Here is a 25,849-nt window from a genome sequence, read left to right as displayed (position 1 = left end):
GTTGTCCAGCAATGATCAACAACCAATTTGACAAAGCTTGAAGAATTTTGAAAAGATTAAATGGGCAAGTGAATGCACAATCCAGGTGTGGAAAGCTCTTAGAGACTTACCCAGAAACACTCACAGCTGTAATCGCTGCCAAAGGGGACTCAAACATGTTTTGACTCAGGGGTGTGAATATTTAGTAAATTAGATAATTCTGTATACATTTCCAACAATTTCTAAAAACATGTTTTCACTTTGTCATTTTTGGGTGTTGTGTGTAGATAGGTGAGAAAAAACATCAACTGAATCCATTTTGAATTCAGGCTGTAACACAACAAAATGTGGATCAAGTCAAGGGGTATGACTACTTTCTGGAGGCACTGTAGGTCCTTCTCCAGTAGCATCATCCCAACATCACACATACGTATTTATTTTGTCTCCATTAGTGATGCACCAATATGACATCTTTGGCTGATACCGATTATTACAAAAATTGTGGCATTTTTAAGCATTCTAGTACAGTTAAATAGTTATCATACACACAAACGCAGCGGTCTAAGGCACTGCATCTCAGTGCAAGAGGTGTCACTACAGTCCCTGGTTCGAATCCAGGCTGTATCACATCCGGCCGTGATTGGGAGTCCCATAGGGTGGCGCACAATTGGCACAGCGTCGTCCGGGTTTGGCTGGGGTAGACCGTCATAGTAAATAAGAATTTGTTCTTAAATGACTTGCCTAGGTAAATAAAGGTTACACACACACCACACTGACCAAAAAGTTATTTTGTTGGCATTTACGTATGTTCCCATTAACAGTAAAACATAATCAACATTTCTTTCACTTACTTGTTGTGCTGTTTCTTTGTTAAGTCGTTTCATTCTCAACCAGGATTTCTATGGAACGCCGTTTGGGTCTTTGCGTGTCAAAAAGATACAATTAAAACACTATTTAACGTGTCAAATAAGCTTGTTGACCAATCTGGACCCGAATATGACTGCACGTCTCATAATAATTTAACGCATTCATACATTTTGTACGTAGTTATTACACATTGTTTACACTCACTCGTATTTCATGTCACAACGATTCATCGATACCTATGCTATGATTCTAAAACAAAGCTAGCTCGCTCATGGATGCAAACAATGTTCTTCCCCAAATACATAGCAAAACGACAATCTGTTTCAGTAGCTATAGTTAGGTGTCATCTAAAATAACCCTCATTTATAAGACAGTTATTATTTGATTAATTGTCGGACCCATCTACGTGAAGCTAGCCACAATAAGGATTAGCCACAATAGTGGACTTTGCGGTTAGCCTTCAAAATAAAAGTATGGCATAATTCTACTATTTGTATTCATTTGCATCATTGTAAATGACATACTTTTATTTTGAAGGCTAACCGCAAAGTCCACTATTGTGCCTAATCCTTATTGTGGCTAGCTTCACAACACACAACCCAATCCCATCCGGTCGAGCTTCACTAGCCAGATGAAGCTAGCTGGCTGCTTATAACATTAGCTTTGGGCAACAGTAGCTGGCTAGCATTTATTTTCATGAACTGAAGTTCAATTTCAATAGGTAAACAACAAGTGGAAACCTAGCTTAAACTTACTCACAAGCAGTTTTTACTGGTCATAATTTTCCGGCTTGTATTGGTGCTAGCTAGGTACCAAGCTAAAGCTAACTACCCCAGAATTTGCGGTTGAACAAATTATGCTTTATTACCAACGCGGTATTGTAAACACATCATTCATAGCCTTTTTTGCTGACTTTTTCTACGGCTTTGACATTGCTACTGTATCTATTTTGACATGCAAAGACCCAAACGGTTCTCCATAGTATGTATGTATTTTAGCTGATAGCAGTGACACTATTACTGTGTTACTCCGGAAGGGCAACATCTGAAAAATAGTGCACTTGGTAGTGTGTACCGGTGCTCGACCTGTCGGCGAAAGCCAACATCACCCGTGACAGAGAATGGTTGATTGTCGAGGGCAATGAATTCCAATATCTTGGCTTTAATGGATTTCACCTTTGAGTTGTCTCGCTGAAATGTTCTTACTCTTTCAAATGACTGCTTGACTTGTTGACTGCTCGATCCACACAGCAGACTTTGTGGGCTAGTTTAGGAACGTGCAACATTTTATGCAGCGTCATTACGTCATGTACCTACGTTTATATAGGTATGCACGTCAGCTTTGACATCGGTTTTGCACATCGGGTGTTAAACTAGACATAAACTAGACATCCGATATGTTCACCGACTATATCGTGCATCCATAGTCTCCATATTATGTCTAATATATTAGCACATTATTCTTTAAACTTCTTCAAGCTCTGGCAATTTGGTGGTTGATCATTGCTAAACAACCATTTTCTCGCAATTTTAGATTTTCAAGCAGATAATTCAAACTGTAACTAGGCCACCCAGGAACATTCAATGTCATCTTGGTAAGCAAATCCAGTGTATATTTGGCTGTGTGTTTTAGGTTATTGTCCTATCGAAAGGTGGATTCATCTGCCAGTGTCTGTTGGAAAGCAGACAACCAGGTCTTCCTCTAGGATTTTGCCTGTTCTTAGCTCTAGTCCGTTTCTCTTTATTCTAAAAAAAGCTAAACATGATGCTGCCACCACCATACTTGAAATATGAAGAGTGGTACTCAGTGAAGTGTTGTGTTGGATTTGCCCAAACGTGACGCTTTGTTTTCAGGACATAAAGTCTATCTTAGTTGGAGCTATTTTGTGTGTATTTTACCTCCTTTTTTCCCCCAATTTTGTGGTTTCCAATTACGATCTTGTCTCATTGCTGTAACTCCCCAACGGGCTTGGGAGAGGCGAAGGTCGAGTCATGTATCCTCCAAAACATGATCCGCCATACAGCGTTCCTTAACACCCGCCCGCTTAACCCGGAAGCCAGCTGCACCAATGTGTTGGAGGAAACACCGGTCAATTGACAACTGAAGTCAGAATGCAAGCGCTTTGGCCCGCCACAAGGAGTCGCTAGAGCGCGATGAGCCAAGTAAAGCCCCCCCCCCCTCCAGCCAAACCTTCTCCTAACCCGGATGACGCTGGGCCAATTGTGCGCTGCCCTATGGGAGTCACGGTCGGTTGTGACACAGCCTGGGATTGAACCCGGGTCTGTAGTGACGCCTCAAGCACTGCGAAGCAATGCCTTAGACCGCTGGCCACTCGGGAGGCCCCAGCCTTCGATGTTCTTGGTCGTAAATTGTTATTCAATAAACTCACTTGCTATAGCTTTACATCATCTGCCATCACATGGTTGGAGTTATTTATCCAATAGAACCCAATGTTCTTCAATGGAAGCTTCTCTAACATATACAGTGCATTCGGAAAGTATTCAGACCTCTTCCCTTTTTGCACTTTTTGATACTTTACAGCCTTATTCTGAAATAGATTTATAGAGGATTTTTCCCCCTTTTATCCAAGCACAATACCCCATAATGACAAAGCGAAAATTGCTTTTTCAAAATTTAGCAAGTAAAAAAAAAAGGGTACCTTATTTACATAAGTATTCAGACCCTTTTGTTATGAGACTCGAAATTGAGCTCGGGTGCATCCTATTTCCATTGATTATCCTTGAAATGTTTCTACAACTTGACTGGACATGATTACAACTAAGCCATGAGGTCGAGGGAATTGTCCGTAGAGCTCCGAGACAGATCTAGGGAAGGGAACCAAAAAAATTCTGCAGCATTGAAGGTTCCCAAGAACTCAGTGGCCTCCATTCTTGAATGGAAGAGGTTTGGAACCACCAATACTCTTCCTAAAGCTGGACGCCCAGCCAAACTGAGCAATCGGGGGAGAAGGGCCTTGGTCAGGGAGGTGACCAGGAACCCAGTGGTCACTTTGACAGAGCTCCCGAGTTCTTCTGTGGAGGTGGGGAACCTTACAGAAGGACAAACATCTCTGCAGCACTCCACCAATCAGGACTTTATGGTGGAGTGGCCAGACGAAAGCCAGTCCTCAGTAAAAGGCACATGACATCCTGCTTGGAGTTTGCCAAAAGGCACCTAAACGACTCTCAGACCATGAGAAACAAGATTCTCTGGTCTGATGAAGCCAAGATTGAACTGCTAGGTCTGAATGCCAAGATTCACGTCTGGAGGAAACCCGGCACCATTCTTACGGTTAAGCATGGTGGTGGCAGCATCATGCTGTGGGGATGTGCCCATGTGGATACGTAGTTTTACCACTAAACACCAATCCCAGAGTTTGGTCCATGTTTAGAAAAGTTAGTTGAGAGGGCTTTTCAATCCCTCTGACAGTATGGGTAACTGCATTACAGCAGGATCATTTTACTGTCCTTCGCACAACCTCAGGCTGTCTCATTGATCATGCTCTGGCTGTTTTCGTTTTTCTTTTGTGTTTCAGCATTATCTTTCTGAAGGTCATACTGGGAAACACCTTGAGTTCACAATCAGCATTGCTGATAACCTATTTTAAGCAGGAGTTTGAGAATTGGGGAATTTTATCCTGGAAAGTTTATGTATAATCTGTTTTTAAACCTGAGTACATACACCTTTACAGGATGAGACTTCCTTGTTGCGGCAAGGAAGCTCTTGCCTGAAATCTGTAGCCTAGTTCAGTCATTCTCAAACTTTTTTTGTGCCAGGGACCAGCAAGGCATGGCCTTCTTGTTCTCGGGACCGCGTTGGTAAAAAATAGACAATCGCTTTTAAAAAAAAAAAAAAGAAACTGTTAATAGATTTTTACTTTACTCTAAAATAATGAATAATGTATTTACTTAGCTACTTTCATGGTTTATCTGTGCTGTCTTCATGGGCAGTGTCTCTCTCTCTCTGGGCTGTCTGTAAATGACCAAAACTATAGAAATATGTGATCCATGTCTACATCTTGTCAACCAGAGTTGAGAATAGGGGGAACATATTGAAAATGCCTCTATCCACTCAGTCTCTCCAGACACCCAGCTTTTTCTTGAAAGCGGCAATTTTATCGTTTGCTTGGAAAATGTCACTTGCATGGATAGGTTGAGCGGCAGTCTCGTCGTTACAGATCCAGATACAACAGTCCCATCGTAATCCATGTCTCGTTATGTACTCGTTCAGAACACAGAAAATGTCCCTTGCAGTTGTATTCTGAGGCAAATCTTTTGCACCCAAAAAATTATTCATATGAAGAGAATATATACAAAATGCGGGCATGTCAGTTGTCTCATCTAATTGGATTGTAAACCAATTTGATGCGCAGGCTCTGTCTAAAACCTGTGCTTCAACATCATCGGCTATATCCTTGTTTCTATGTAAAGTGGGATTATGCAGATTTTTGAAGCAGCAGATAGGCCTAAAACCTCTTGGCTATGACCAGTTTTTCAGCTATAGTGAAAGAAGCCTTACACTTGGAAAATGTTTTGAGAGAGTAAATTCTCATTGTCTGAAATTATTTTACAGCATTTTTGTTTGGTTGGTTCTCTCTTTTTTGTAAGAAAGTGTAGTTTAGCATTTTTGATGGCTTCATAGCATTGTTGCTGAGGCAGATCTGACATACCACACAGACCAGTTAGGGTAGGCAGCTGTCATTTGAAACAAATCCAGGGAGAGCGAGAGCACCGCAGGGCTAGCGTGTGTGTGTGTTTGGTGTAGCTAGACTTCATAAGTCTTTATATTTAGGCTGTCTTGCTGGCACAAGTTCTTGCAATAGGAAATTATTGGTGTCATCAGCTGTGGATGTAGCTATTGGCACCTTACCCAGCCAAGAAATAGTTGACATTTTACATTTCAATTTTAGTCATTTACCAGTACGGAGAAAAATGTATGAAATGTATGCATTCACTACTGTAAGTCGCTCTGGATAAGAGCGTCTGCTAAATGACTAAAATGTAAAAAAAAATATGTATTTCTCGCCAAAATCATGTGGAAGTTGTGCCCAATATTACTGGAGGAGCTATGTTTTTTTTTTTTTCTTTTCGCAGTGGATTGGTTGCCATGTCGCGGGCCGTTTTTAAACTACTCACAAGCCACTATTTTTTGTTTTGATAACAAACAACATTACTAGCTAGCAACCTGAACTTGACCACTGAATGGGCTATGCTCAAATTTGGATTGCTCAGAAAGAACTCAAAAAGATGCTTCAAAGGTACACTGCATATGGAAAAGTGGGGTGTATATACTTGTGTGTGAGAGAGGATGGGCGTTAAGTTCTTCATCTTTCTCAACAATGCAGTAATCAATATCATAATCAACAGTGTGAGGGAGCGTGAATAGGGCTACGTGTGAAGTTATATAAACAGAACAAAATGTTTAGTGTTTTCATAACATTTTTGGACAAGTTAAAAAACTCTTGTTTTTTGTCCATAGAAACAGTTATTTTTTCATATAGTCACACTCATTTAGAATGCCTAAAGATTTAACAGTACTTAAAGGTGTGTGTGAGAGAGAGACTGAGTGTGTGCAAGTGTTAAACTTCAAGAACATTGATAAGATGGAGTAGGCCTACTTAAGCACTGGGAGCATTAATAGCTGTAGTTAAGTTAGTGACTTTTGTGGTCTTTATGATGAAAACCATTCTGATGTAGATGATTTTGTCTTTCGGTCCCTAACAGGCTGACCACGACGCGAGCGTTGCAAAATACATTTAGGAATCTATGTTATTCAATTATTGCACCCACACTGCTCGTGTGCGTCAACGAGCGTCTGCGTTGCCAAGGGCTAAAATAGAAGTCATTCCTATTTCTGACGCAGATCACGCTGCCAGTCCTGCCTCTCCCATCTCCTCATTGGTTTATAGAAGCAGGTACCCACGTGCCCTCTTCTCATTGGTTATACCCACGTGGGTGATTGAAAGACGAACTGTGTTGCTGGTCGGTGTAGTAATACTATGAAAGTTTAGATGCCAATCACCATATAAGTTCAAAGATGAAAAAGCCTGGAAGGAGGAGAGATGACTAGAACCGATTCGGTTGGCTGTTTTATGTGTGGATTAATTGTCGGAGTAGAGGACCTTGTGCATTTCAGGTAAAATAACAACCTAATGTTTATATCCCAGGACAAATTAACTAGCAACAGCAAGCAAACTAAATAGGACAAATTAGCTAGCAAGTGTAAGCTAACTAGCTAAATTACCATAACTGTTTAATGCTTTTTGACCTGTCCCCAAATTAATATAATTGGTTCAGAGTTTGTTTTGTTATTTTAACCTGCGTGTCGTGATTGCGTTTGGTGTAGGGGGACAAAATACATTTATACATGATGGCGCACGCGTGCACGCAGCCAGTTTGGGTTCCGTGCTACAATCAAAGTATGCCTGTACCACAATCCACTGCTTTTTAAATGGACAAATCTTTCTTTAGGGCCAAATTTGAGCAAATAAACTCAGCAAAAAAAGAAATCCTCACTGTCAACTGCGTTTATTTTCAGCAAGCTTAACATGTGTAAATAGTCGTTTGAACATAACAAGATTCAACAACTGAGACAAACTGAACAAGTTCCACAGACATGTGACTAACAGAAATGGAATAATGTGTCCCTTAACAAAGCGGGGGTCAAAATCAAAAGTAACAGTCAGTATCTTGTGTGGCCACCAGCTGTATTAAGTACTGAAGTGCATCTCCTCCTCATGGACTGCACCAGATTTACCTGTTCTTGCTGTGAGATGTTACCCCACTCTTCCACCAAGTACCTGCAAGTTCCCGGACATTTCTGGGGGGAATGGCCCAAGCTCTCACCCTCCGATCTAACAGGTTCCAGACATGCTCAATGGGATTGAGATCCGGGTTCTTTGCTGGCCATGGCAGAATACTGACATTCCTGTCTTACAGGAAATCACACACAGAACGAGCAGTATGGCTTGTGGCATTGTTAGGTCAGGATGAGCCTGTAGGAAGGGTACCACATGAGGGAGGAGGATGTCTTCCCTGTAATGCACAGCATTGAGATTGCCTGCAATGACAACAAACTCAGTCCGATGATGCTGTGACACAACGTCCCAGACCATGACGGACCCTCCACCTCCAAATCGATCCCGCACCAGAGTACAGGCCTCGGTGTAACGCTCATTCCTTCGACGATTAACACGAATCTGACCATCACCGCCGGTGAGACAAAACCGCGACTCGTCAGTGAAGAGCACTTTTTGCCAGTCAAAATGAAATCAAAGTTTATTTGTCACTTGCGCCGAATACAACAGGTGTAGACCTTAGTGAATAGCTTACTTACAGGCTCTAACCAATAGTGAAAAAAAGGTATTAGGTGAACAATAGGTAGGTAAAGAAATAAAAAGACAGGCTATATACAGTAGCGAGGCTATATTCTGACACCGGTTAGTCAGGCTGATTTGAGATAGTATGTACATGTAGATATGGTTAAAGTGACTAACGTAATTTCTGGACTATTAAGCGCACCTGAATATAAGCCGCACCCACTGAATTAATATATATATATATTTTTTGAACATAAATAAGCCGGACTTGTCTATAAGCCGCAGGTGCCTACTGGTACATTGAAACAAATGAACTTTACACAGGCTTTAACGAAACACGGCTTGTAACAAAAATAAATAGGCTTTAACGAAACTCGGCTTGTAACAAAAAGTAGAAAATTAGCACTAAGCTTTAGTTGTCTTTTTGCACTGAGTAAATTCCTCACGCTGCTGTTTCCAACGTCTTATCATCGACTCATTAAGACCAAGCTCCCGTGCAGCAGCTCTATTTCCTTTTCCAACAGCCAGATCAATCGCCTTCAACTTGAAAGCTGCATCATATGCATTTCTCCGTGTCTTTGCCATGATGAGGGTGACAAAATGACTACCGTAATCAGAATGTTGGGAAGTTTGAGAGCGCTCGATTTAATCTAAACAGTAAACAAAAAAGTTGTTTGACCTTAACCCGTTCGGCAATTTCATTGGTCTAATGAAAGTTTCATGCCGCCAAAAAACTGAGCACGTCACAGAATGTGTTGTTTTGGAGAAAAACATTTTTAAAGCGGGAAAAATCCATTAATTAGCCGCTTCATTGTTTAAGCCGCGAGGTTCAAAGCCTGGGAAAAAAAGTTGCGGCTTATAGTCTGGAATTTACGGTATGCATATATGATGAACAGAGAGTAGCAGTAGCGTATAAGAGGGGGTGGTGGGTGGGACACAATGCAGATAGCCCGGTCAGCCAATGTGCGGGAGCACTGGTTGGTCGGCCCAATTGAGGTAGTATGTACATGAATGTATATTTAAAGTGACACTGCATATATGATAAACAGAGAGTAGCAGCAGCGTAAAAATAGGGGTTGGGGGAGGCACACAATGCAAATAGTCCGGGTAGCCATTTGATTACCTGTTCAGGAGTCTTATGGCCTGGGGGTAAAAACTGTTGGGAAGCCTTTTTGTCCTAGACTTGGCACTCCGGTACCGCTTGCCATGCGGTAGCATAGAGAAAAGGCTATGACTAGGGTGGCTTGGGTCTTGTCTGGTCCTGCGATGGTGGGTTTGTGCCCATAGGCGACGTTGTTGCCGGTGATGTCTGGTGAGGACCTGCCTTACAACAGGCCTACAAGCCCTCAGTCCAGCCTCTCTCAGCCTATTTAAAAAAAATATATATATAATAATAATATTTAACCAGATAGGCTAGTTGAGAATAAGTTCTCATTTACAACTGCGACCTGGCCAAGATAAAGCAAAGCAGTGCGTCACAAACAACAACACAGAGTTACACATGGAATTAAACAAACATGGTCAATAATACAATACAGAAAGTCTATACATTGTCTGCAAATGAGGTAGGATAAGGGGGGTGAGGCAATAATTAGGCCATAGTGGTGAAATTATTAAAGTTTGGCAAATTAAACATGGGGGTGATAGATGAGTGTGCAAGTAGCGATACTGGGGTGCAAAGGAGCAAAATAAATAACAATATGGTGATGAGGTAGTTGGATGGGCTATTTACAGATTGGCTATGTACAGGTGCAGTGATCTGTGAGCTGCTCTGACAGCTGGTTCTTAAAGCTAGTGAGGGAGATACAAGTCTCCAGCTTCAGTGATTTTTGCAGTTCATTCCAGTCATTGGCAGCAGAGAACTAGAAGGAAAGTCGACCGAAGGAGGAATTGGCTTTGGGGGTGACCAGAGAGATATACCTGCTGGAGCGCGTGCTACGGGTGGGAGTTGCTATGGTGACCAGTGAGCTAAGGCGGGGCTTTACCTAGCAACGATTTATAGATGACCTGGAGCCAGTGGATTTGGCGACGGATATGAAGCGAGGGCCAGCCAACGAGAGCATACAGGTCGCAGTGGTGGGTAGTATATGGGGCTTTGGTGACAAAATGGATGGCACTGTGATAGACTACATCCAATTTGCTGAGTAGAGTGTTGGAGGCTATTTTGTAAATGACATCGCCGAAGTCAAGGCTGTTGAGTCTGCCAATAAGAATGTGGTGATTGAAGGAGTCGAAAGCCTTTGCCAGGTCGACGTATACAGGTGCACAGTATTGTCTCTTATCGATGGTGGTTATGATATCGTCTATGACCTTGAGCTTGGCTGAGGTGCACCCGTGACCAGCTCAGAAACCAGATTGCGGACAGTCTGAGCACTGATGGAGGGATTGTGCGTTCCTGGTGTATCTCGGGTAGTTGTTGTTGCCATCTCGTACCTGTCCCGCAGGTGTGATGTTCAGATGTACCGATCCTGTGCAGGTGTTACACGTGGTCTGCCACTGCGAGGTCGATCAGCTGTCCGTCCTGTAGCGCCGTCTTAGGCGTCTCACAGTACGGACAATGCAATTTATTGCCCTGGCCACATCTGCAGTCCTCATGCCTAAGGCACATTCACGCAGATGAGTAGCGACCCTGGGCATCTTTCTTTTGGTGTTTTTCAGAGTCAGTAGAAAGGCTTCTTTTTAGTGTTAGTGTCCTAAGTTTTCGTAAGTGACCTTAATTGCCTACCATCTGTAAGCTGTTAGGATCTTCACGACCATTCCACAGGTGCGTGTTCATTAATTGTTTATGGTTCATTGAACAAGCATGGGAAACAGTGTTTAAACCCTTTACAATGAAGATCTGTAAAGTTATTTGGATTTTTACAAATTATCTTTGAAAGACAGGGTCCTGAAAAGGGACATTTCTTTTTTTACATATATATGTAAAAGATATATATATATATATTTGTTAATCGCGATTCACTAATGTCATTAACTCAATTTTAATTATTTGTATCTTAGACCACCATAATCCTATTACATGAAAGCAAATTGACCAGTTGATTGGAAAATACACAGGGGAACACAATGTCATTGTTAAAACGTAATTGGCTGATGTTGGACATTTTGACAATTTTTTTCGAAGTGAAAGGGGAGCTGAAATATTTTTGTTTGTGAGGACTAGAAATGTTTGTGGGGTAAAAAAAGTTTAAAGGAGAATTTTGGTTAAATTGACTTGTGAATTTCACATCCGCCATCTTGGAAATTAGTTGACAGCACTGATGGCATGGTATTCTACGTGGACATGGACTGACATTGATTGTCACACATGGTGTCACACTATACACTTTGTCTAATCAATTATTTAGGCACTTATACGATGTGCAACTCCAATTTTAGGTGCTCTTAATGCTCTAGTTTTAACATAATAGCCTGACCATGTTTTTTCAGCTCAGGTTTACTCAAAAGCCCAACAACACAGTGTAGGCAAAGCCTATAGGCCTGGTCATTTTTTTTGTACATCTTTTATGTACCGAGGTCCCTGTACCTATTACAGGTAATGTACCCCTAGTGAACGGTCAAGTGCAGTCAGTTCGCCACTAGTCCCAATTCAACGTAGCACAGTGCTTTCTTTTTACTGGCTCAGAACTTGTGCAGTTTCACAGGGCACATATACTTCAGACAGTCCCATGCCATTGCTTAGCCCCATATAAGGAGTTGACTGTGGATGAGTCCCAAATGGCACCATTCTCCCTATATGGTGCACTACATTTGACCAAAGCCCTAGTGGAGGACTGAGGTTAATCAGCTACTTAACGTGCTCATGAATGAAAAATGAGATGGATGCAACAAATGTCTGAGATGTACGTTAATATTGCATTTGTATAAAAAAATATGAAAAGGTAGTGCACTATATAGGGTATGGGGTGCCATTTGGGACACAGCTGTGCGATCCTCATGGACAGCCCCTCACTGACCCAATAACATATATTCATTGTCTGTTCTGCTAGTGGAACTGAAAGGAGACAAATGTGATTACATGGTTCCATGACTGTAGTTTTTGTTGATGGCTGTAGCAGACTGTTGATGTCCACCGTATTTCTTGTTTCCACAGAGCCGCCACCCACAACAGGCCCAGCCAAGGTGGTGAAGGCCCCAAACCCCCGGCCTCGGAGAGGAGAAAGGGTAACGTCCTCCTCCTATTGGCCAAAATTGTGTGTGTGCCTGTGTGTACACCTGAGGCTATGCTTAGAAACAGTCCATGCTTCCTGGTATGCAGGTGGTAGTACATGGGGAGTCTGTCAGATGAGGCGTATAAACACTCTAAAGCAGTGGTTCTCAAACTATGGGGTGGGTTTTTAAAGGAACTCAGTCCTGCTTGAAACGTACTCTTGAAAGTTGTAATAGAAGGCACAAGGTGCATTTTGTAAATTGGGTAGTGCATCATCAGTTCCTCTTGTCATGTTAGCCATTGTAGACCTAAAATGCTGACCAGACCGCTCATGTTGATTTTGTCCACCCACACCAGACACCATCAGGACACGCAGGTTGAAATATCAAAACGAACTCTGAACCAACTATATTAATTTGGGGACAAATCGAAAAACATGAAACATTTTGACAATTTAGCTAGCTTGCTTGCTGTTGCTAGCTAATTTGTCCTGGGTTATAAACATTGGGTTGTTATTTTACCTGAAATGCACAAGGTCCTCTACTCTGACAATTAATCCACAGATAAAAGGGTAAACCAAGTTTGTTTCTAGTAATCTCTCCTCCTTCAGGCTCCTTCTTCTTTGGACTCTATATGGCAGTTGGCAACCAACTTTAAGGTGCATTACCACCACCAACTGGACTGGAGTGTGGACCTCAATTCATCTTTCAATCACCCTTGTGGGTATATGCTCCTAAAAACCAATGAGGAGATAGGAGAGGCAGGACTTGCCTCTCCCATCTAAAATAGAACCATGTTCTATTTTAGTGTCTGGCTACGCAGACGCTCATTAACGTGCGCGAGCAGTGTGGGCGCAATGATTGAATAACATGTATGTGTACATTATTTTGCAACTTTCGCGCACGTGACTCGGGCAGTGTGGTCAGCATGTTTGAGAGCTATTTATAACTTGTCAGAAATGTCCAGATCAACTAGCCCATGTCAGCTAATGTTTTTTTATTAACTTTTTTTAGCCCATAGATGTAATTTTTTGTCTTATGTCACATTAGACGTGACAAAATGTATTCAATTGCAAGAAAATTTGCTTTAAAACTGGAACATTTTCTTTGCTCCATAACAAAATGTGTAGAATTGCAGGAATTAATCTTTAAACCTGCAAAATTCTCTCCGCCAACAAAGGGGGTGTGAACAGTTTGTCATGAACAGTGGTTGTGCCAATGGAAATAGATATGGTGCGGGATGTTCCCCAATGCTGGAAGGGGGGCCCCCCCAAGTGACAAAGTTTGGGAACCCCTGTCTTCAACCTTTTCTTGGCCAAAGACCACCTCCCAGGCAAACCGGCGACCAAGGGACCCCTTATCATACGTTAGCAAAATAAAAATGGTCACTTGTCTTATCAAGTGAATATGTGAACTCTTGACAGCCTATTTTATTTAACCTTTAACCAGGTAAGACCCATTGAGGTTAAACGCCTCCTTTTGTGAGGGCGACCTATTAGCTGGAAAGGTACCTCCAAACACATTTTTGCCATTATACAGTGCATTCTAAAAGTATTCAGACCCCTTGACTTTTTCCACATTTTGTTACGTTACAGCAAAAATCCTCATCAATCTACGCACAATACCCTATAATGACAAAGCAAAAACAGATTTAGACATTTTTGCAAATGTATAAAAAAAAAAATAAAGATTTACATTAGTACTCAGCCAAGGTTCTATGAGACTCAAAATTGAGCTCCGGTGCATCCTGTTTCCATTGATCATCCTTGAGATGTTTCTACAACTTGATTTGAGTCCACCTGTGGTAAATTGAATTGATTGGACATGATTTGGAAAGGCACACCTGTCTATATAAGGTCCCACAGTTGACAGTGCATGTCAGAGCAAAAACCAAGCCATGAGGTCGAAGGAATTGTCCGTAGAGCTCCGAGACAGGAATGTGTTGAAGCACGGATCTTAGGAAGGGTACCAACCTTTTTTTGCAGCATTGTCCCCAAGAACAACGTGGCCTCCATTATTCTTAAATGGAAGAAGTTTAGCACCACCAAAGCTCTTCCTAGAGCTGGCTGCCCGGGCCAAGTTGGCCAAAAGGTACCTAAATGACTCTCAGACCATGAGAAACGAGATTCTCTGGTCTGATGAAACCAAGATGCCAAGCGTCACCTGAATGCCAAGCATCACGCCTGGAGGAAACCAGGCACCATCCCTACGGTGAAGCATGGTGGTGGCAGCATCATGCCGTGGGGATGTTTTTCAGCGGCAGGGACTGGGAGACTAGTCAGGATCGGGGGAAAGATGGAACAGAGCAAAGTACAGAAAGATCCTTGATGAAAACCTGCTCCAGAGCTCTCAGGACCTCAGACTGGGGCAAAGGTTCACCTTCCAACAGGACAACGACTCTGAGCACACAGCCAAGACAAAGCAGGAGTGGCTTTGGGACAAGTTTCTGAATGTCCTTGAGTGGCCCAGCCAGAGCCCGGACTTGAACCCGATCGAACATCTCTGGAAAGACCTGAAAATAGCTGTGTAGCAACGCTCCCCATTCCAACCTGACAGAACTTGAGAGGATCTGCAGAGAACAATGGGAGGAACTCTCCAAATACAGGTGTGCCAAGCTTGTAGCATTATACCCAAGAAGACTCAAGGATGTAATTGCTGCCATAGGTGCTTCAAAAAAGTACTGAGTAAAGGGTCTGAATATTTCAAAAAAAATTTTTTCCTAAAAACATATTTTTGCTTTGTCATTATGGGCATTGTGTGTAGATAGAGGATACATTTTTTTTTTACATTACAAAATGTGGAAGAGTCAAAGGTTCTGAATACTTTCCGAATGCACTGTATTTTGTTTTTGATTTTTATGTCGTAAATGAGGATTGTTTGTATTGGGCCACACCTTGTTGATATGGTGACGCTTTAATGTGATGAGCATAAAGACATATTTGCATTCCAAATGGCACCCTATATACGGTACCCTATGGGCCCGTCAAAAGTAGTGCACTATGTATGGAATAGGGTGCCATTTGTGACAGAAGTGCTGAAGAGTCTGTTATATTCCCTTGATATTCTTTTTAGGTTGGAGATTTTGGTGATGCTATGAAGTGGCCAACCCCAGGGGAGATTGCAACTAAAGAAACGCAGGTAAGTCAGTGCCTGGAGGTAATACTACTGACACACACACCACCATCCCCCCCAGTGGCCAGTTGAGTAGGGCACAGTGCTGTTTGCAGTTGTAGTGAACACACAGCTCTTGTTTATTCAAAAGTCCCTTCAGGACCTCTGCAGTCTTAACCAGTCCCCCTCACTTATCAATTAATAATACCTCTTTGAACAGGAGACTTTTTCTAGAGTCCCATTGGTAGGAAAACAACAGGGTGTGCAGGCCAGACGGGGGTATTTGAAGAACAACAGAGTGGAGTCGTCATGATGAGATGTAAATAAAGCTGGCGCTCTTTTCCCCTCTGTTTATGACACTGATCTGGGTGTTCTGTGGTGGGGTGTAATTGTAGTGTGCTCAGACGAGAGACTCAACTTGCTCTTTGTCTTTGTGGTCTTTCTGCTTAGCCTTAGTTAGCACAAGGTGTGTCTACTTTAGGGTGCACACAGGAGTGTTAGTTTAGGTCCCAAATGGCACCCTATTCCCTACACAGTGTGAGAAAATAGTCTGAGAGAACACTTCACTATGGTAGAAAAATAACCCTCCCTCCATCTGAGGAGGAATAACTCTACCTGAGAGATCATCTTGAGAGTGCAAACATGAGCTCCAAGGCTCAGCACTGTAGACTTAAATACACACCTGAGACGGGTTTATGGACTCTCTCTGCATCTAGCAGTGCACCTGATGCATCCATCCATCCCGTCCTCCATTTTCCGAGGCGATGGGTCAGTTGGTCCCACGGACAGAACACTTCATTTGTGGCCTCTTACAGTAGCATAATCCCGCAGGATATTTCTGATCGCGGGGATTTGGGGGATTGTAACTGGCAGAGGGATTTTTTTCTTCCTTTTTCTTCTTGTTTTTAGACGAGGAGAGGGGCTACTGCCTACGTTCTGCCAAGCGAGCACAGGCCTGAGGAGGTGTAGGTTTCGGCCAGGAATAACCAGGCCTGAGGAGGTGTAGGTTTCGGCCAGGAATAACCAGGCCTGAGGAGGTGTAGGTTTCGGCCAGGAATAACCAGGCCTGAGGTGGTGTAGGTTTCGGCCAGGAATAACCAGGCCTGAGGTGGTGTAGGTTTCGGGCCAGGAATAACCAGGCCTGAGGTGGTGTAGGTTTCGGCCAGGAATAACCAGGCCTGAGGTGGTGTAGGTTTCGGGCAGGAATAACCAGGCCTGAGGAGGTGTAGGTTTCGGCCAGGAATAACCAGGCCTGAGTTGGTGTAGGTTTCGGGCCAGGAATAACCAGGCCTGGACGGGTCCCTAATAAGAGAGATGTCCTTTTAGGGATCCCCACAATACGTCCCCCTGCCACCCCCGGACCTCTCCTGCTATTCCGGGAGCTGTCGGCAACCAAACTTTTCAAACACAGCTAAATCAGTCAGTTACTCGACAATGTTGTCACTGAGAATTTGGTATTGACATTTTTAAAATAGGTTGCTGTTTTTCCCAGAAAGGTATTAGGGCTGTGAAGGTGTTGGTTAAATGTTGTTTTCGTAGTGTTTAGGTTTGTAAATGTGGTTTACTGTGTCCCTGGTGTTATGAGTGGAGGGCCTGAGTTTGGGTGCCACACCTCAACTATCACAACAACCCTTCCCAGACACCGATCTCCTTTAGAATCTTCTGAGTATCCTTCCTGTCCACAGAATGAGAATAGTGTTTCAAATTCTGCCTGTAGAATGATAGCACTTTGTATAGAGTTCTGCCCAATGAATGACAGCAAATTCTGTAGAATGATTCAGAGCACATTTCGTAAGCACGTTTTCGCCACCAACACAATCTCATAACAATGACTGATTCCATACCATTTTCAATACACACTCCCAATACAAGGCATTGAACCCACACGTCTGTCGTGTGTGTGCTACTGTTGAAATGGCAAACATTTTATTTTCCTCCATGACGCAACCCTGTGATTGTGATTGCGCCCTTTTGTCCTAAAAGCCTCCCTTCTGTCGCATCTGCTCAGATTGAGGTTGTGAATCGGACTGTGTCATGCCCCATGCCCGTCAGGCAGGTCAGAGAAGTGGGCTCCACACGGAGATCCCCAGTAAGTTCACCCTCCACAGGGACCTGGAGCAGCCTGGACTTTCTGGCCTCCTGGCTCCATATAACCTGAATGAAAACACAGGATACTTACTCAGCAGGAGTTTAGTGGTATGGCCTGTTACCTGGAGTGATGTTAACCAATCAAAAGCTTGCTGGGGAATTAATAATAATATGGAGAGACTGTTGCACACTCTGACTAAGCCTACTCCTGGGTTGAACTACCAATCAATGGTGACTCACCATGAACATGGTTTAGTCAAGTAGTTGTCGTAATGTGGGTCTGTGCAACCAGCTGTCTGTGGATGTCCAGAAGGAGTATAATGGTGGAATAGCCTGCTGCTGGGTGAAATTGGCTTTATATTAGGTATTCACTCAATGGCCGTTAACTTCCTATTTAGGCAATTGGTTTTCCGGTAGTTACTCATTTATGCTTAATGTGAACAGCTATTCTGGATCCAGTTCAAATGCAGGAAGTGTACAGTTCATCTTCAATTTGAGTGTGATTATGGGTTTGTATAGCGATATAGTTTTCCATCACATTTGAATGGATGTCCAAGTAAGGCCTAGTGCAGTGAGTCATTAGGGCTGTCCTTGCTAAATAGGTGACAGGGTTTTTTGTGGATTACTTCATTTGTGACAAGTAAAAAACAACATCCCACCGCATATTTAAATGAGTGCAGTAAAAGTGTGTGAAGCTAGAAAACAACCTGTTCTTGCAAAACTAACCCTTCAACTGAATGCTTTGCAAAAGTGCCCCAAAAGAGGAGTTATTTAGATGAGTGGAAGTGTTAATCTGCAACTGTCTGTAGGCAGCTCTCTGTGTGTGCATCCTGCCTGGATCTTATCCACTTCATACCAACAATGACTTCAATGATGAACCCTATGGGTCCTGGTCAAAATGAGTGCATTATATAGGGGATAGGACAATCATTTTTGCTCGTCATGCAGTGTGTGACTTGGTCAAATCAAATGCAAGTTTAGTTAACTTGATGTTTGAGCTCACTCGGTGCTATTATTTGGAGCAGTACCTTTAATTAAATAGTCTGGCCATCTATATGGCATATGTCACTCACCAGTCACTAGTCTTAGTCTTAACCACCGGACTGGTTGTGTCCATGAGTGACAGCAATAATAAATAGAATGGGATTTCTGTGCTTAGTTGGTTTCCTTTCCCATGCACAATTGAGTTGCACCTTGAGAGCACTACAGTGGGAATCCTAACTTCCACCTCTGTCAGATTTTCACTTAGTCTCCCTTTGACATCAAAGCATGACAAAGTGAAAATTTGACTTAAATGGAAGTTAAGATTTGCCCCAAATGATGATGGCTTATGTGCAACTCCAGTAGCCAGGTCAGTCTCACCTGAGTGTACTGTAGGTGAGTGTAGCCAGTGATCAGCAGCCTTAGTGTATGTACCATATTCCCTATTTAAAACATTACTTTTGACCAGTGCCAATATAAAGAATATGGTGCCATTTGGGACGTACCCTAAGTGATGCTCCTAAACCTGGGTGGTAAACCTGCTGTGATATTGTACCCTGTGTTAACTAACCTACCCCCCCCCCCCCCCCCTCCAGGCCCCCAAGAAGCCTGTGGTGAAGAAAGAGTTGAAGGAGATGCGTGACACCAACGAGGAGAGCAAGGAGAACCAGAATGTGAAGTCGGACGACTCTGGAGAGGAGAAGAACGGCGACGAGGACTCTCAGAAGAACAGCGACGAGGACTCTCAGAAGAACGGACAGAAGAAGAAAGGTGCGTTCCTTTACTTGGATTGACCTTTTCTTTTTATCTTTTTAATGACAGAACGTGTGAAAAAACGTCACTTTTCTACAAGTGACTCGTTTCAGGAAACTATGTCCAATGTCACTACTTCACAGGAGAGCCAATTAAACGTAAACACATTTTTTTTCAAAATGCGTTTTTTGCCCAAGGCCTTCTGGAACGTGAAGTTTCATGTGCCTTAATAACAAACTTGTATGCCATCTGTAAATACGAATAAAATGGTTAAATTACGAGCGTAGTTGGTTTAGCCACAGAAAAAGTGAGGAACCTTCCCGTTAGCCATGTAGATAATGGATGGCCTGGAAATGCCGAGAGATGATTTTGGATTGGTCTGCCATGTAGCACCCTTCTGTCTATAATGAGCTGCATTGTATGTGTAGGTAATCCTTTCTAATGCAGATTTTTTTGGAAGATGGCTCTCCACTTTCTGGAGGACAGAGTATTGAAATCATTGGAATGCCCAGTGGAAGCAGAGTATGGTGGCTAAGGAGATGGAGAAAATTCAGGCATTTGATTGTGAATGCTGAGGGAGTCGAAAAGAGATCACAGAAGGCTATTGTAAAACACCTGTTTCCGGATTACATCTTCAAACTAAGGGCAACCATGGTATCTGTGACAGAGGGAGAAGTGTTCATCCATGTATATGGATAAGAGAGTCTAGCGAGCTACATTTTCAGATATTATACATATCTAATTTTATCAGGAAGTTGTTTTCATTGCAAGTTAAAGCGTACTGTTAACTAGCTAGGTAATATTGGCTGCCTCGCTAGCTAACATTACGTATATGATATGTGTAGTTATATTATTTGTATCTCAGAACCATTTGCATTGCTAGTTATAGCCTAATGTTAGCTAACTAACATTGAACTTAGTTGGTTAGCATTTAGCTACCTGTAGATTCATGCAGGGTAGTAATGTTATGAGTTGGGATTATGGGTCATTTGTTTAGCTAGCTAGCTAGCTACATGTCTAAACAAGACTCCACTATGCAAGTAACCATTTCACTGTACCGTTTACACCTTCTGTATCCTGTGCATGTGACAAATAAACGTAGATTTTATTTGATATAGTGTGTGTTTACCAGAGACAGTAACGTGAAGAACATGACCTGTACCAAAGTCAAATTAGGATATAACGTTAGGCCATCAAGACAGTGTCCAAGTTCTAAAATGCCCTGCTTTTATTTTGTCACACTCACACGCATAAGCTATTTTCTGTAATTAGCTTGCATTAACTTCTAAATTTTCTCTTTCTCTCGCTCTGAGTTTATTTCCCTGTAATAATGTTCAACAACTGTATACAGAGATGTTGATAGATGTAATATAAACCAGACTTCAGCCTTAATCTTTGTTTTTTACACGACCGTGCTCAGTGTTTAGCTCATGGCCCAAGAGGGTGCCATTTTCTCGAAAGTGGGGTTAGAAGTTTATCAACTTTCAAAGCAGAATTACTTTCCCATTGTTCCTCAACTGTAGTAGTTACAAGTATTTTCTAGTTAGGAGTCTATCTTTATCCAATGTAAAAAACATAATCTCAAATTTTGTTACATAAGATCAAGCCGGTTGGTCACATATATAGATGCTGGTATGGTGCTGGAGGTAGTGAATATGAGGCTACAACGTGGTGGAGTTCCACTTTAAGTTTATACAGGGCTAAGAGAAAAGGAAGGCCGCATGGGCTGTGTGCAGCAGGTCTTCCGACCTTAGGGATTTTCACAGAATAAATGTTTGTGTGGAAACACAAGAAACTATAGCAAATAGCCTACTTTTTACAATCATTATATTAACAGTTTAACTGTTTTTGGAGTAGCTGTCCACGTTTAATTTTACCCTAATGTACACATGTTATAGGCCTTAACAATGTGGGAAGATACTTTCTCACTTGAGGAAAATGAATAATTTATCCTCCTATTTTTTTTTGTGTAGGGCAGGACCCAGTCTAGCTTTGTAGTGACTAGGGCTGTTTCGGTGACCGTATTACCGCCACACCGGCAGTCACAAGTCATGAAGGCAGTCATATTCCATGTGATCGTTTAGTCATGGTAATTAGGCTTCTCCAAGCTCTGATGCTGCTGATGGTCATTAGTAGCCTACCAAACTTGCTAACTGCCTGCTACTCAGCACTCTATTGTCCCTTTAATCACTCTGACATCAATGCAAATGTAATCGATAATCTAATCAAACACTTCATGAGAGCCCATCAGCTAATGTTGCATTTTTCTGCAATTGCATAAGAAAACAGAGTGATAGCTTCTATTAAAAATAGGAGGATCCCATCAGCTTTCTATAGGCTAGGCCTACTATATTTAATTCTCAATTTCCTGATATTAAGCATATTGCTACTCTTTACAACAGGAGTATAGCCTACCTGGCTGGCATGAAAAGGATCACAGGAAAAGCGTCCTCCATTTGCTATTTAAGTGCATAGATTATGTATTTTTGACCCTGTATCGAGACCGGTGCATGATAATTTCACACATACAAGTATATGTGAAGACAAGATTAAATCAAGAACAGTCTGATGTGACAATATTAGCCTATCACTTGTGATTTATATATTATCACTTGTGAATGATGCTCAGCGTAAGGTGAAGAACAGTCCCACACTGCATGTAGCCTAGCCTATATGTTTTAATAAGGTTTGTATCACAACTAAACTCAGCAAAAAAAGAAACGTCCTCTCACTGTCAACTGCGTTTATTTTCAGCAAACTTGTGTAAACACAGGTTCCTTGAGGCTGAGCGCTCTCTGGGCCCCTCAGACTTCACCTCGATCATCAGTGGCACCCACTTATGCTTGTTTCCCACAGACAGACACACACACACACACACACACACACACACACACTACATGCATTTGTGGTCGCTTTTGATAATGGTGTCTTCCCCTTAATGGAACATTCATGCTTATAGCCTACTGCTGTGTGCGCGTCGCTGCGCTTATAATGTGAAGAAATCGCCTAATAGTTTATTTTAAGCTAAATGTTTTGATCTGTTGTATCAGCCTCATTGTGTAAAACATTTTTTTTTTTATGTTGTATTAATTTGGGATCAGTTGCATCCCACAACTGTCCCAGCCTGTTTGAAATATTATTTCTCGCATAGAATAGGTCAACTTTTGTACATTGGGGGATAGCATATTGACATAGGCTAATGCATTTGCTGTTCGTTAGGCCTACTCATCTTGTTGGCTGACGAAAAGTAAATGTGGACAGTTCTTCCAATATCTCCAATATACCCCTCGGAATTGGATAAGGACGCATGCAGTTGTGTCTGTCTTCAACGGTAGCCTGTGAGGAAAAACCCGATCACGTGATGGAGAGCCATGTGCGTGAAAGGTGATTCGGAGCACTCGGGATGAAGGGAACAACTGCCACTGGCCGCAAAATCATGGATTCTTTTAGGGTGCATTACGGCAACACAAAGGGGATGCCACCGGGAAATTCTTGGCATTATCAAGTGCTTGTTCATTTGTGAATGAGAGACTGATGAAGTGTGTACAGCCTGCACAAAAAACAAAGCAGGACTCATGCTTTTCAAGCAACTTTATTAAAATCATCATTAGTCACATTACAATGTATTACAAATCAAAACATATAGCCCAACGTTTGTAGAACAACTAATGTTACATTAACTCTAAATGTAAGCATATAGGAGTACCTATTTCTTTACATAGAATACCCTTATGTGCGCACTCAATCAAATCATTTGGATAAAATCTATTTTATTCAGCTTTGTTCAATTGTATTCTTCATACTGTAAAATAATATCAAATAATGCCACAGAATTCTAAGCAAATCTTGTCTGCTAAATTAACTAGTGTAGCCCACAGTCATATGGCATAGCCAGATCAGGACCTAACATAAGGAAAACAGAGTATGCTATTCTGCTGAAATAGACCACATTTTCTTCATATCATGTTTCTTTAGACCTGTCTAAAAATAAATGATAGATTTATTGTGAAGGTGTAGGCTATATTACATGGATTTATTAGACTTTTTTAACCTCTTACATCTAGATCTTCCGCTAGCAGAACACCTGCTCCAATATCCAATGATGGGCGTGGCGCGAAATACAAATTCCTCTAATATCCGAAAACTTCAATTTTTCAAACATATGACTATTTTACAGCATTTTAAAGACAAGACTCTCGTTAATCTAACCACACTATCCGATTTCAAAAAGGCTTTACAGCGAAAGCAAAACATTAGATTATGTCAGCAGAGTACCCAGCCAGAAATAATCAGACACCCATTTTTCAAGCTAGCATATAATGTCACAAAAACCCAGAAGACAGCTAAATGCAGCACTAACCTTTGATGATCTTCATCAGATGACAACACTAGGACATTGTTATACAATGCATGCATGTTTTGTTCAATCAAGTTCATATTTATATCAAAAAACAGCTTTTTTACATTAGCATGTGACGTTCAGAACTAGCATACCCCCCGCAAACCTCCGGTGAATTTACTAAATTACTCACGATAAACGTTCACAAAAAACATAATTATTTTAAGAATTAAATATACAGAACTCCTCTATGCACTCGATATGTCCGATTTTAAAATAGCTTTTCGGTGAAAGCACATTTTACAATATTCTCAGTAGATAGCCCGGCATCACAGGGCTAGCTATTTAGACGCCCAGCAAGTTTAGCACTCACCAAAATCAGATATTCTATTAGAAAAGTTTGATTACCTTTGATGTTCTTCGTCAGAATGCACTCCCAGGACTTCTACTTCAATAACAAATATAGGTTTGGTCCAAAATAATCCATAGTTATGTTCCATCAGCAACGTTTTGTTCGTGCGTTCTAGACACTATCCCAATGGTAAATAAGGGTCGTGCGCATGGCGCATTTCGTGACAAAAGATTTCTAAATATTTCATTACCGTACTTCGAAGCATGTCAACCGCTGTTTAAAATCAATTTTTATGCCATTTTTCTCGTAAAAAAGCGATAATATTCCGACCGGGAATCTGCAATTAGGTAAACAGCCGAAAGAAAATACATCACGGGTTGACTAGGGCACGCGCCTAAGCCTTTTGTCTGCTGATAGACCACTTAGCAAAAGCGCTCGTGTGTTTCAGCCAGGGCTTTGAATTACGTCATTCAGCATTTTCCCGGGCTCTGAGTGCCCATGGAAGCCGTAGGAAGTGTCACGTAACAGCAGAGATCCTTTGTAATGGATAGAGAGAATCAACAAGGGGAAGAAATGGTCAGACAGGGTACTTCCTGAACAGAATCTTCTCATGTTTTGGCCTGCCAAATGAGTTCTGTTATACTCACAGACACCATTCAAACATTTTTAGAAACTTTGGAGTGTTTTCTATCCAAAGCTAATAATTATATGCATATTCTAGTTTCTGGGCAGGGGTAATAATCAGATTAAATCGGGTACGTTTTTTTATCCAGCCGTGAAAATGCTGCCCCCTATCCATAACAGGTTAAATGTAGATGTTCCAAAGGTCTGCATCAGTGGCTTGTAGGCTATGTTTGGGAGCCAGGAGATGCTATGTGTTTGTCAATTAACGGTCAATTACCGTGAGACCGACAGTTATTTGCCTGACAATCACCGGCAGTTTTGTGACCGCCACAGCCCTAGTAGTGACTACTACACTGAGCCTAACCCACACTCCTTTGAAACTTCAATGCACAGCGAGAGAATGAGTAGGAGGCCATGCAGGCAGGGAGATGTGTTGGCAGCAATAATGGATTGAAATTCCACCAGCCTCCCAGCAAGTGTTTTTTGACCTTGAGAATGAGACTTCCCATGCCTTTTTCCAGCTCGCTCTTTCTCTTGCTCTCCTTCTCTTGCTCTCCTTCTCTTGCTCTCTCGCTCTCTTTTTTTCTGTCGCGCTTTCTTTCAGCCTCTTTCTTTCTCCCTTTTCTCTCTCTCGCACTCAATCTCTCTTTCACTCCCTTTCTGTCACTCTTTCTGGCTCTCTTTCGCTCTTTTTCCCTCGGCTCTCTTCTCTCGCTTTCTCTCTTTTTTTTCTCGCTTTTTCTCGCTCTGTTTCGCTCGCTCTCGCACTCTTTTTTTCACTCACGATCTTTCTCTCGCTTTCTTTTGTGCCTGCTATCTCACTTTCTTGCTCGCTCTGTTTCGCTCTCGCTTTCTTTCTCTTGCTCTTGCCATCTCGCATTCTCGATCACTTTCTGGCTCTCTTCCACTCTCTTTCGCTATTTCTCTCTTGCTCTCTCGCTCTCTCTCGCTGTCTCGCTCTCTCTGCTAAGCATTCAAAATGTGACGAATACTTTTGGGTGTCAGGTAAAATGTATGGAGTAAAAAGTACGTAATTTTCTTTAGGAATGCAGTGAAGTAAAAGTAGTCAGAAATATAGTAACGTGCAGATATCCCAAAAAACGACTTTAGTAAAAATACTTGAAAATACAACTTAAACCTATGCACACACTCCACTAACAGACCACTGACACAGCCTGCTGGCCAGCATGGGGAACTACATATTAGGCTGAATAGCTTTTTGGGGTGGGTTTATATATCAACCAAGTAAAACGTGAGGTATTCCTTTGGATGTTTTTTCTCACCTCTC

General features: G+C 42.0%; 1 protein-coding gene across 4 annotated transcripts in view; it reads left to right on the top strand.

Annotated features, from left to right (window-relative positions):
- LOC115197227 (La ribonucleoprotein 1, translational regulator) overlaps nucleotides 1-25,849 on the top strand; it is a 111,210-nt gene that overhangs the window by 20,768 nt on the left and 64,593 nt on the right. For all 4 annotated transcript variants that reach the window (XM_029758560.1, XM_029758562.1, XM_029758559.1 and 1 more), the window contains exons 2-4: nucleotides 12,258-12,328; nucleotides 15,386-15,451; nucleotides 19,090-19,264. In XM_029758560.1, the coding sequence (XP_029614420.1) occupies nucleotides 12,258-12,328; nucleotides 15,386-15,451; nucleotides 19,090-19,264 (312 nt within the window). The remainder of the gene's footprint in view (nucleotides 1-12,257; nucleotides 12,329-15,385; nucleotides 15,452-19,089; nucleotides 19,265-25,849) is intronic.

This window comes from Salmo trutta, chromosome 7 (genome assembly GCF_901001165.1).
Source record: "Salmo trutta chromosome 7, fSalTru1.1, whole genome shotgun sequence".
Lineage (NCBI taxonomy): Eukaryota > Metazoa > Chordata > Actinopteri > Salmoniformes > Salmonidae > Salmo > Salmo trutta.
This window is presented reverse-complemented; position numbering and strand designations above follow the sequence as displayed.